The sequence below is a fragment of the Bos javanicus genome, chromosome 6, assembly GCF_032452875.1.
Source record: "Bos javanicus breed banteng chromosome 6, ARS-OSU_banteng_1.0, whole genome shotgun sequence".
NCBI classification, from domain to species: Eukaryota; Metazoa; Chordata; class Mammalia; order Artiodactyla; family Bovidae; genus Bos; species Bos javanicus.
Window position 1 is genome coordinate 34,465,002 of NC_083873.1, and position 12,916 is coordinate 34,477,917.

At 38.3% G+C, this 12,916-nt stretch overlaps 1 protein-coding gene across 3 annotated transcripts in view; it reads right to left on the reverse strand.

The window, feature by feature from the left end:
• Nucleotides 1–12,916, reverse strand: part of CCSER1 (coiled-coil serine rich protein 1) — a 1,487,503-nt gene that overhangs the window by 1,139,958 nt on the left and 334,629 nt on the right. For all 3 annotated transcript variants that reach the window (XM_061419670.1, XM_061419671.1, XM_061419673.1), the window contains exon 5: nt 6,779–6,899. In XM_061419670.1, coding sequence (XP_061275654.1) covers nt 6,779–6,899 — 121 coding nt within the window. The remainder of the gene's footprint in view (nt 1–6,778; nt 6,900–12,916) is intronic.

The following is a 12,916-nucleotide window of genomic DNA, read 5'->3' on the forward strand; positions in this document are numbered from 1 at the left end:
ATGAATCGCAGCAAGCCAGGCCTCCTTGTCCACCACCAACTCCTGGAGTTCACTGAGACTCATGTCCATAGAGTCAGTGATGCCATCCAGCCATCTCATCCTCTGTCATCCTCTTCTCCTCTTGCCCCCAATCCCTCCCAGCATCAGAGTCTTTTCCAATGAGTCAACTCTTTGCATGAGGTGGCCAAAGTACTGGAGTTTCAGCTTTAGCATCATTCCTTCAAAAGAAATCCTAGGGCTGATCTCCTTCAGAATGGACTGGTTGGCTCTCCTTGCAGTCCAAGGGACTCTGAAGAGTCTTCTCCAACACCAGAGTTCAAAAGCATCAATTCTTCGGTGCTCAGCCTTCTTCACAGTTCAACTCTCACATCCATACATGACCACAGGAAAAACCATAGCCTTGACTAGACAGACCTTCGTTGGCAAAGTAATGTCTCTGCTTTTCAATATGCTATCTAGGTTGGTCATAACTTTCCTTCCAAGGAGTAAGCGTCTTTTAATTTCATGGCTGCAGTCACCATCTGCAGTGATTTTGGAGCCCAGAAAAATATTCTGACACTGTTTCCCCATCTATTTCCCATGAAGTGATGGGACTGGATGCCATGATCTTCGTTTTCTGAATGTTGAGCTTTAAGCCAACTTTTTCACTCTCCTCTTTCACTTTCATCAAGAGGCTTTTTAGTTCCTCTTCACTTTCTGCCATAAGGGTGCTGTCATCTGCATATCTGAGGTTATTGACATTTCTTCCAGCAATTTTGATTCCAGCTTGTGTTTCTTCCAGTCCAGCATTTCTCACGATGCACTCTGCATCTAAGTTAAATAAACAGGGTGACAATACACAACCTTGACGAACTCCTTTTCCTATTTGGAACCAGCCTGTTGTTCCATGTCCAGTTCTAACTGTTGCTTCCTGACTTGCATACAAATTTCTCAAGAGGCAGATCAGGTGGTCTGGTATTCCCATCTCTTTCAGAATTTTCCACAGTTTATTGTGATCCACACAGTCAAAGGCTTTGGCATAGTCAATAAAGCAGAAATAGATGTTTTTTCTGGAACTCTCTTGCTTTTTCCATGATCCAGCGGATGTTGGCAATTTGATCTCTGGTTCCTCTGCCTTTTCTAAAACCAGCTTGAACATCAGGAAGTTCACGGTTCACATATTGCTGAAGCCTGGCTTGGAGAATTTTGAGCATTACTTTACTAGCGTGTGATGAGTGCAATTGTGCAGTAGTTTGAGCATTCTTTGGCATTGCCTTTCTTTGGGATTGGAATGAAAACTGACCTTTTCCAGTCCTGTGGCCACTGCTGAGTTTTCCAAATTTGCTGGCATATTGTCAGAGAAATGCAAATAAAAACCACATTGAGGTCCCATTTCATGCCAGTCAGAATGGCTGCGATCCAAAAGTCTACAAGCAATAAATGCTGGAGAGGGTGTGGAAAAAAGGGAACCCTCTTACACTGTTGGGGGGAATGCAAACTAGTACAGCCACTATGGAGAACAGTGTGGAGATTCCTTGAAAAACTGGAAATAGAACTGCCATACAACCCAGCAATCCCACTGCTCGGCATACACACTGAGGAAACCAGAATTGAAAGAGACATGCGTACCCCAATGTTCATCGCAGCACTGTTTATAATAGCCAGGACATGGAAGCAACCTAGATGTCCATCAGCAGATGAATGGATAAGAAAGGTGTGGTACATAAACACAATGGAGTATTACTCAGCCATTAAAAAGAATACATTTGAATCAGTTCTAATGAGGTGGATGAAACTGGAGCCTATTATACAGAGTGAAGTAAGCCAGAAAGAAAAACACCAATACAGTATACTAATGCATATATATGGAATTTATAAAGATGGTAACGACAACCCTGTATGAGAGACAGCAAAAGAGACACAGATGTATAGAACAGTCTTTTGGACTCTATGGGAGAGGGAGGGGGGGGATGATTTGGCAGAATGGTATTAAACCATGTATAATATCATATAAGAAATGAATTGCCAGTCCAGGTTGGATGCAGGATACAGGAAGCTTGGGGCTGGTGCACTGGGATGACCCAGAGGGATGGTATGGGGAGGGATGTGGGAGGGGGTTCAGGATGGGGAACACGTGTACACCCATGGCAGATGCATGTTGATGTATGGCAAAACCAATACAATATTATAAAGTAAAAAAGAAGAATAATAATAATTAAAAAAAAGTAAAAAAAAAAAAAAAGATAAATCTGATTGTGTCACTTCGGCCTTACTTAGAAGCATTTTTTTTTTCTCCCCTTTACTTCCACCAGTTTTTTTAAATTTCTCTCTGATTCTAGACATCACAGGATATTTGAACAAGCCCTTATCCTGCTGGTAAGTTCCACCTTTGCTTTGTCACTTAGTTAACTAATATCCTCTATATCTTAGCTCAGGTGTCACTTCCTCAGCGAATTTTTCCCTGACTTTTTGACCATGTTAAAGCCTCTAAGTATAAAGTCTTGTAACATGATATATCTCTATATTATAACCATTTTTACTTCCACAGTCTCCCACTGTTTCAATTAATCAAAATTGCTAATGTTACTACCTATTTGAGCATCCATTGTTTTGACTTCCTAGCATCCATACCTGCCTTCTTCTACCAAGATGACCAATATTTTGAGAGTAGACCTGCTTTTCCCCTCTTATCTCCACATTCTCCTCCAGGGTTTGTCAAGTAACCTGGTTCTAGCCAATCAAATCATCAAATATTCTTGGGTATAGTGATCACTTCAACATAGTCATGCCAAATAAGCTAAGCTGGTCAAAGCCAATGACACTCATATATAGGACACTTATTGTTTGGATTAAAGGGAATGAGAAACCATTTATTATCTCTAGATTTGATGAAAGAATAAAAATTCATCGCAGAACCTGCTGAAGGCAGTAATATCACTAGAGGAACTTCTCTGAAAGTAGAAACTACAGATCGGAAAGTAGAAAAAAGAGATGCAGATGGAGAAAATAACTCTCCATGATATTGTCTGAGTACCAGATTTAACCGTACTTCAGGAAATTTCTACCTCTATACTTTCAAATGGAGAAGGCAATGGCACCCCACTCCAGTACTCTTGCCTGGAAAATCCCATGGATGGAGGAGCCTGGTAGGCTGCAGACCATGGGGTCACGAAGAGTTGGACACGACTGAGTGACTTCACTTTCACTTTTCCCTTTCTTGCACTGGAGAAGGAAATGGCAACCCACTCCAGTGTTCTTGCCTGGAGAATCCCAGGGACGGGGGAGCCTGGTGGGCCGCCGTCTATGAGGTTACACAGAGTCGGACACGACTGAAGTGACTTAGCAGCATACTTTCAATTACATGAGCCAATTACAACCACCACCCTTGATTTTTCTGAAATCAATTTACATCGAGGCTTCTCTCATTGGTAAATAAGAGTTTTAAATTAATCACTACATCTGAATTATACTGTGTTCCTGCCATACAGCCATGGGAAAGTAAAGTATTAGCCACTCAGTTGTGTCTGACTCTTTACGACCTCATGGATTGTAGCCCACCAGGCTCCTCTGTCCATGGAATTCTCCAGGCAAGAATACTGGAGTGGGTAGCCATTACTTTCTCCATGGGATCTTCTGACCACCCAGCCATACCTATCATTTAATTCTTAAAACAGCAGTGTGGGGTATGGATGTCATACATAATCTCCACTTGATAGATAAGCACTATTTGAATGGCTTCATTAAGATCACATTGAACACACATGTTAGAAGAGATCTGAAATATGAGAAGTATATGCCTTTCTGGTCAGCTCAAGTGGTAACAAAAATATAATACAAACATTAATGAAGTAATCAATAACTAATTGAATGTGAGTGTGAGGGAAAAACATTGAGATTTTTAAGAAAATAAGAATAATGATTGCTTTCCACAAATATAGACATCGGAAGGAAAAAGCTTGAGGGGGCTAGTGCTAAATCGCTTCAGTCATATCCAACTCTTTGCAACCCTTTGGACTGCAGTCTGTCAGGTTCCTCTGTCCGTGGGATTTTTCCAGGCAAGAATATTGGAGTGGGTTGCCATTTCCATCTCCAGGGGATCTTCCCAACCCAGGTACTGAACCTTCCTCTCTTACATCTCCTGCACTGGCAGGTGGGTTCTTTACTACTAGCGCCACCTGGGAAGACTTTGAGGGGGATAGAGGAGTCATTAATTTGGTCCAGACAAACTTAGTGTAAGATTCTGGTAGGACACCTAATTAGACAAGCCCCGTCAAGAACTTAATACATTAGATTGCATTAGGAAGACTCTTCAGGAGAAGAGTATGTATTTGTAAATCATCAGATCAATAATGTTGATAGTTGGACGCTATGAAAGGAAAAACATAACACTTCTGTGGATTTTTAGATTTCAGATCCTTTAACAATATCACTTCACATAACACTCAAAATGACCCTGTAAAGATAATGATATCACATCAATAACAGATAAAGAAAAAAAAGACAGAGAGTGTAAAGTAAAATATCTCAAATTTCCACCTAATATGTAGAAAAGTTTTTAACTAATCTCTCTCTGATTCAGAAAAACAAAAACAAAACCTTTAAAAAGAAATGAATAATCCTACTAAGGGAGAGTGTTTAAAAAAGAAAAGTAGATTCAGAGAACACAGAGGAGTATCAAAGTGAATGTAGGGTAACAGAAACAACCAGTTAACAAGTACTGTCTACTTCAATATAGACCTAAGAATAAAGAAGAATGAATATTTATGAAGTAGTTAAGAATGGAAAATATATTTTATGTAAGCAAATAATATGATTCACCAGTTTTAAATAGAGTCACTAAAAGATAATTAAGGAATTTAAAATCCAATTTACAAATATATAAACTCACATGCATTGTTAAAAAATGCATTTGAGTTTTCTAATATAATTCAATTGGCATATGTGAGATGTAACTTTCTTCATATTAGACAAAAAAAAAGGCTTTTCGAACCTAAAAATTACACTATATTAACAGTAGTTCACTTTTAGATTGTATTAAAACTGAATTACAATCATTATTTCTGAATTGGTTAGTATTTTTTTCCTCTACAATGAGAATATTAACACTATTTTCATGCCATCAAATATAAACATTGCTCCACTTGAATTCAACATTACTGTATATAACATTAAGAGATTTTCTAATTGATTTCACAGAGTATCAAACACTATCATATTCCAGGAAACTTGGTCTTCAGGAACATATCCAGTAGAAAGACATCAAGAAACAAACAAGTATGATAAAGTTAATCTAATAGATGAAAGTGAAAGAGGAGAGTGAAAATATTGGCCTAAAGCTCAATATTCAGAAAACTAAGATCATGGCATCTGGTCCCATCACTACATGGCAAATAGATGGGGAAACAGTGGAAACAGTGGCTGAGTTTAGTTTTTTGGGCTCCAAAATCACTGCAGATAGTGATTGCAGCCATGAAATTAAAAGACATTTACTCCTTGGAAGGAAAGTTTTGACCAACCTAGAGAGCATATTCAAAAGCAGAGACATTACTTTGCCAACAAAGGTCCCTCCAGTCAAGGTTATGGTTTTTCCAGTAGTCATGTATGGATGTGAGAGTTGGAGTATAAAAAAAGCTGAGTGCTGAAGAACTGATGCTTTTGAACAGTGGTGTTGGAGAAGACTCTTGAGAGTCCCTTGGACTGCAAGGAGATCCAACCAGTCCATCCTAAAGGAGATCAGTCCTGAGTGCTCATTGGAAGGACTGATGTTGAAGCTGAAACTCCAATACTTTGGTCACCTGATGTGAAGAGCTGACTCATCTGAGAAGACCTTGATGCTGGGAAAGATTGAGGGCAGAACAAGAAAGGTATGACAGAGGATGAGATGACTGGATGGCATCACCGACTCAATGGACACGGGTTTGGGTAGACTCCAGCAGTTTGTGATGGATAGGGAGGCCTGGCATGCTGCGGTTCATGGGGTCACAAAGAGTCGGACACAACTGAGTGACTGAACTTAACTTAATAGAAGAAAACACTAGGTACTTCAGGGTAACTCCTTCTGTAGCCAGCAAGCCTTGACAATACCATACATTCCTTAGTCTCCAACCTAAGACTTTAAAGCAAGCATGACAACACTTTCACTAGAAAATCAGTTGGTTGTCCCTTTTAATTTACTTAATACATAACTAGAAATAAACCTAGTTTATTAGATACTTCAATTTCATGTATCTTATATTTACTACTAGGAGTTTAATTCTTTTGGTCATTATAAGAAAAAATATTATTTATTCAATAAAAGATTAAATTTAAGTGATGCTTGATCTGTTTAAATGGAAAAATATGCAAACTTTAACCAGTGTAAAGTTAAAAATAACTTAAATTACTTATAAAGTACAAACCTTTTAAGCCCAAGAAATTTATATTTGAAAATTTTCATATTTTGCGCCATTGAAGATTACAACTATAAAATAAGGATTCCAAGAATAGTACATACATAATCATAGTATTAAGAAAATAAAGCCTTCAGTCTACTTACTCACATCACCGAGATAAGATATCAAAATGAAACCTGAGTGGTATATAGTTCAAACACACAACCTCAGAAGACAGAAGTTATTCATTGAGGCGTTACAGGATACATCATTTTTTTAAAAATATGCACAATTTATTTCTGTTCTCTCAATATACTAGTATCAATATATTCATTATAAGTCACAATTTCTGAGTGATCTAACTTTGATCAGTTATCTAATTATCTAATAAAGTTTACAAAACTTGAAAAACCAAATGAACAACTTACTGTTTTGAAGGTTCACGAAATTTGAGTTCTTCTCTTTTCTTCATCTCCACGGTGGGTTCCATAGGAGTGAGAACTACAGCAGCACATGAAACCACAGAATGGTATGAATCCTCCCGGCAAACTGTTTTATCAGAAATAATAATTATAAATGTCATAATTATTTCCTAACTATTCTCTTTTTAAATTTCAATCAAATGAGGTAAGTCAACTAAAATATTATCATTAAATTATCTTTATCACTTTCTAGTCTGTCTTTCCACTGACCTTAGTACTTTTTCTTTTCTTTCTTTAAGCCACACAGTGGAAAATGTGTTGCCTTTCCACTTATGATTCTTCCACTTAAAAAAGCTTTTCATTGAAGAGTAAGAAGTACACAAATTAAACACAGTTAATCTCCACAAGTGAGTGAGTGAGTGAAAGTCTGTAAGTCATGTCCAACTCTTAGCGACCCCATAGACTATACAGTCCATGGAATTCCCCAGGTCAGAATACTGGAGTGGGTAGCCTTTTCCTTCTCCAGGGAATCTTCTCAACCCAGGAATCAAACCCAGGTCTACCGCATTGTAGCTGGATTCCCTACCAGCTGAGCCACAAGGGATGCCCAATCTCCACAAATCACTACACAAATAAGAGATGCTAATCATGACCAGCGACACACATACTGCTTCTTTCAAAGCCTGTCATGTATATGCAGGCTGATACTCTGTTTAAGCACAGAGGTCTAAGTGTATAGGTGCATTGCTTCCTTCTCTCCCAGTAATAAACCCATGTGACATTTTATAAAAAAATGGATAATCGAAGGAAGTCATTTGTCAACAGAAATGAAAGTGCAGCAAAGAAATAAACTGATATCAGTGGAAATGATATTTGTCTTGATTATAAATGAATGACCAATAATCACTGATCTCAGCACTCACTTCAAGAACCATGACTGGGACAATGATGTAGAAAGAAGCAAATACTAAAGATGCCAGCACACATTAGTGAAAGAGAGGACAAAAATACAACAGGAGCATGCAAGTCAGCCAAATAGTGTAGGGCCATAATCTCAAAGAAAAGAGATGTAACAAATGATCCCAATGTTCTTCAATTTTACCCTAAAAGTATCTGGTAAATTATTAATCTGCTTAGCACTAGAGTCTACGATATAAAATAGATGACCACTAAAAGCAGAGCTGAATCTGAAGCACTCTTGTGGCAATCAAGAGCCAAAGATTTCTGCCCAGTATGTGTCAAAGAGGAGGAGCCCAGGTTTCCTCATCATCTCTCCAATACCATCAAATTAACTTTTTAACTTAATTTTCTCTACTTATTCTTGGTATGAACTTTGAGTCTGAAACAAATAAACTCATCACAGCTGGGAGAATAAAACCCTATTATATTTTAAATTTTCACCGGTGCCTTAAACACTGCTAGGGATGAAACAGATTGAGGATGAAAATTACTGATTCATTCCTCTGAGATAACATTCACTTATTCAACAAACGCTTAGTAAAATAACTTGTATATTCCAAGAAATATGCTTAATGGTAGTATTCTCCTGTGGGGAAGAAAAAAATGTTCACTCTTCTCCCAAGTTTTAAGAAAGTCTTAATTTCTTCTAGAGATATTTCTCAAGTATTAGGGCAATAAACTTTTGATCAGATAAAAACATTTACCTAGATCTCTAGGAGGGAATACCAAGAAATGGGAATACCAGACTACCTGACCTGCCTTTGAGAAATCTGTATGCAGGTCAAGAAGCAACAGTTAGAACTGGATATGAAATAACAGACCAGTTCCAAATTGGGAAAGGAGTATGTCAAGGCTGTATATTGTCACCCTGATTATTTAACTTACATGCAGAGTATATCATGAGAAATGCTGGACTGGATGAAGCACAAGCTGGAATCAAGATTGCCGGGAGAAATATTAATAACATCAGATATGCAGATGAAAGTACCCTTACGGCAAAAAGCAAAGATGTACTAAAGAGCCTCTTGATGAAAGTGAAAGAGGAGAGTGAAAAGGTTGGCTTGAAACTCAACATTCAGAAAACTAAGATCAAGGCATCCGGTCCCATCACTTCATGGCAAACAGATGAGAAAACAGAGGAAACAGTGGCTGACTTTAGTTTTTTGGGCTCCAAAATCACTGCAGATGGTGGCTGCAGCCATGAAATTAAAAGACGCTTGCTCCTTGGAAGAAAAGCTATGATCAACCAAGACAGCTTATTAAAGAGCAGACACATTACTTTCCAACAAAGGTAGTCAAAGCTATGGTTTGTCCAGTAGTCGTGTATGGATGTGACACTTAGACTATAAGGAAAGCTGAGCACCAAAGAACTGATGCTTTGAACTGTGGTGTTGGAGAAGACTTGAGAGTGCTTGGACTAAAAAGAGATCCAACCAGCCCATTCTAAAGGAAATCAGTCCTTAATATTCATTAGAAGGACTGACGCTGAAGCTGAAGCTACAATATATTGGCCACCTGATGTGAAGAACTGACTCATTTGAAAAGACCCTGATGCTGGGAAAGATTGAAGGTGGGAGGAGAACAGGATGGCAGAGGATGAGATGGTTGGATGGAATCACCAACTCAATGGACGTGAGTTTGAGTAAGCTCCAGGAATTGGTGATGGACAGGTTTCCAACTTTGTCAGTTGTTTCATTCACTATTATTTTCTCCCATTCTGAAGACTGTCTTTTCACTTTGCTTATAGTTTCCTTCATTGTGCAAAAGCTTTTAAGTTTCATTAGGTCCCATTTGTTTATTTTTGCTTTTATTTCCATTACTCTGGGAGGTGGGTCATAGAGGATCCTGCTGTGATTTACATCAGAAAGTGTTTTGCCTATGTTTTCCTCTAGGAGTTTTATAGTTTCTGGTCTTACATTTATATCTTTAATCCACTTTGAGTTTATTTTTGTGTATGGTGTTAGAAAGTGTTCTAGTTTCATTCTTTTACAAGTGGTCAACCAGTTTTCCCAGCACCACTTGTTAAAGAGATTGTCTTTTCTCCATTGTATATTCTTGCCTCCTTTCTTGCACTGTTGGTGGGTATGCAAACTAGTACAGCCACTATGGAGAACAGTGTGGAGATTCCTTAAAAAAACTGGAAATAGAACTGCCATACGACTCAGCAATCTGACTGCTGGGCATACACACTGAGGAAACCAGAATTGAAAGAGACACGTGTACCCCAATGTTCATCGCAGCATTGTTTACAATAGCTCCGACATGGAAGCAACCTAGGTGTCCACTGGCAGTTGAATGGATAAGAAAGTTGTGGTACATTTACACAAGGAAATATTACTCAGCTATTAAAAAGAAAGCATTTGAATCAGTTCTAATGAGGTGGATGAAACTGGAGCCTATTATACAGAGTGAAGTAAGCCAGAAACAAAAACACCAATACAGTATATTAACACATATATATGGAATTTAGAAAGATGGTAACGATGACCCTATATCCGAGATAGCAAAAGAGACACAGATGTAATGAACAGACTTTTGGACTCGGTGAGAGAAGGTGAGGGTGGGATGATTTGAGAGAATAGCATTGAAACATGTTAATTATCATATGTGAAACAGATCACTAGTCCAGGTTCGATGCATGAGACAGGGTGCTCAGGGCTGGTGCACTGGGATGACCCTGAGGGGTGGGATGGGGAGGGAGGTGGGAGGGTGGGTCAGGATGGGGAACACATGTACACACACCCATGGCTGATTTATGTCAATGTAGGGCAAAAACCATCACAATATTGTAAAGTAATTAGGCTCCAATTAAAATGAATAAAAAAGAAAAGGCAATGGAAATGAAAAAAGTCTATATATTGAAAAAATATTTATTTAAACTCCCAAATAAAATACCTTACAGATTTCTAATTAAGCAGAGAGAAAATTAAATATTTCTGATATAAATAGTGAATTAATGCTAGACTCTGAAAGGAATCTACACTACAAGATCAATGAAAGTAAAATGAGAATAATAACTGTTAGCCAATACAAGTCTCTACCTTACCACTTTGCTAGGCAATGAGCACACGCTTTTAAACATGCTAGAGATATAAGAAGAAAACAACACAATCTTTATGGAATAGTGGTTCATAATTGTTCATACATTTTCATATTTGTAAGATTAAGTTGGCACATTTTTACAAAAAGTATTCAGTTAAGTTCAGTTCAGTCGCTCAGTCATGTCTGACTCTTTGAGACCCCATGAATCGCAGTACGCCAGGCCTCCCTGTCCATCACCAACTCCCAGAGTTCACTCAGACTCACGTCCATCGAGTCAGTGATGCCATCCAGCCATCTCATCCTCTGTCGTCCCCTTCTCCTCCTGCCTCCAATCCCTCCCAGCATCAGAGTCTTTTCTAATGAGTCAACTCTTCTCATGAGGTGGCCAAAGTACTGGAGTTTCAGCTTTAGCATCATTCCTTCCAAAGAAATCCCAGGGCTGATCTCCTTCAGAATGGACTGGTTGGATCTCCTTGCAGTTTTAGGGACTCTCAAGAGTCTTCTCCAACACCACAGTTCAAAAGCATATTCTCCGGCGCTCAGCCTTCTTCACAGTCCAACTCTCACATCCATACATGACCACAGGAAAAACCATAGCCTTGACTAGATGGACCTTTGTTGGCAAAGTAATGTCTCTGCTTTTGAATATGTTACCCAAGTTGGTCATAACTGTCCTTCCAAGGAGTAAGCGTCTTTTAATTTCATGGCTGCAGTCACCATCTGCAGTGATTTTGGAGCCCAAAAAAATAAAGTCTGACACTGTTTCCAGTGTTTTCCCATCTATTTCCCATGAAGTGATGGACCAGATGCCATGATCTTCATTTTCTGAATGTTGAGCTTTAAGCCAACTTTTTCACTCTCCACTTTCACTTTCATCAAGAGGCTTTTTAGTTCCTCTTCACTTTCTGCCATAAGGGTGCGGTCATCTGCATATCTGAGGTGATTGATATTTCTCCCGGCAATCTTGATTCCAGCTTGTGTTTCTTCCAGTCCAGCATTTCTCATGATGTACTCTGCATAGAAGTTAAATAAGCAGGGTGACAATATACAGCCTTGACATACTCCTTTTCCTATTTGGAACCAGCCTGTTGTTCCATGTCCAGTTCTAACTGTTGCTTCCTGACTTGCATACAAATTTCTCAAGAGGCAGATCAGGTGGTCTGGTATTCCCATCTCTTTCAGAATTTTCCACAGTTTATTGTGATCCACACAGTCAAAGGCTTTGGCATAGTCAATAAAGCAGAAATAGATGTTTTTTCTGGAACTCTCTTGCTTTTTCCATGATCCAGCGGATGTTGGCAATTTGATCTCTGGTTCCTCTGCCTTTTCTAAAACCAGCTTGAACATCAGGAAGTTCACGGTTCATGTATTGCTGAAGCCTGGCTTGGAGAATTTTAATCATTACTTTACTAGCATGTGAGATGAGTGCAATTGTGCTGTAGTTTGAGCATTCTTTGGCAATCCCTTTAATTATGCTAATTATTTTGAACTTTACAAAACAAGGAGGCACACTTTTCTTATAATTGAGAGAAACTGCTTATACACTACTCCATTTAAAATTACTATAGGAGTTAAAATTTGGGTTCTTCGATAGCTGGTGATTTCATTTTCCTCTTTATACTGTTTAGTGTTTTCCAAATTTCCTATAGTGATCTTTTCTTACTTTTATAAACAGTCACAATAAAACATATGTTAAAATATAGTCCTGAGAACAGAGTGGATGAACATGTGTGAAATACTGATATTGGCCTCAAGTCACTACAGCTTCTTGAAATTCCTTCAGGAAAACTGTTTTACTAATTTAACCAGACTAAATTCAATCTCATTTTCTGAAGGCTTCCTCCTTCTTCCTTTCTCTTCCCTACAAAAACCACATTTTCAGAAGGCATTGTGACTAGACTAGTTGATTATTCTAAAATAGATAAAGGGATAATACTAATTTCATAGATTTTCCTCAAATTCATCTATTTCCATACTTCCAGATGCTTTTGATTTTAATCTAAGTGACTGAATTACAGTGGTACGTTTAGGGACTGTTAAAGTTGTACGAACCCAAGTTTGAGGCAAGGATGATTTCTATACTTCCCAAATCACATCAAGTATAAATGGTTCATCATTCAGATTTAACTCTTATGATGGGAA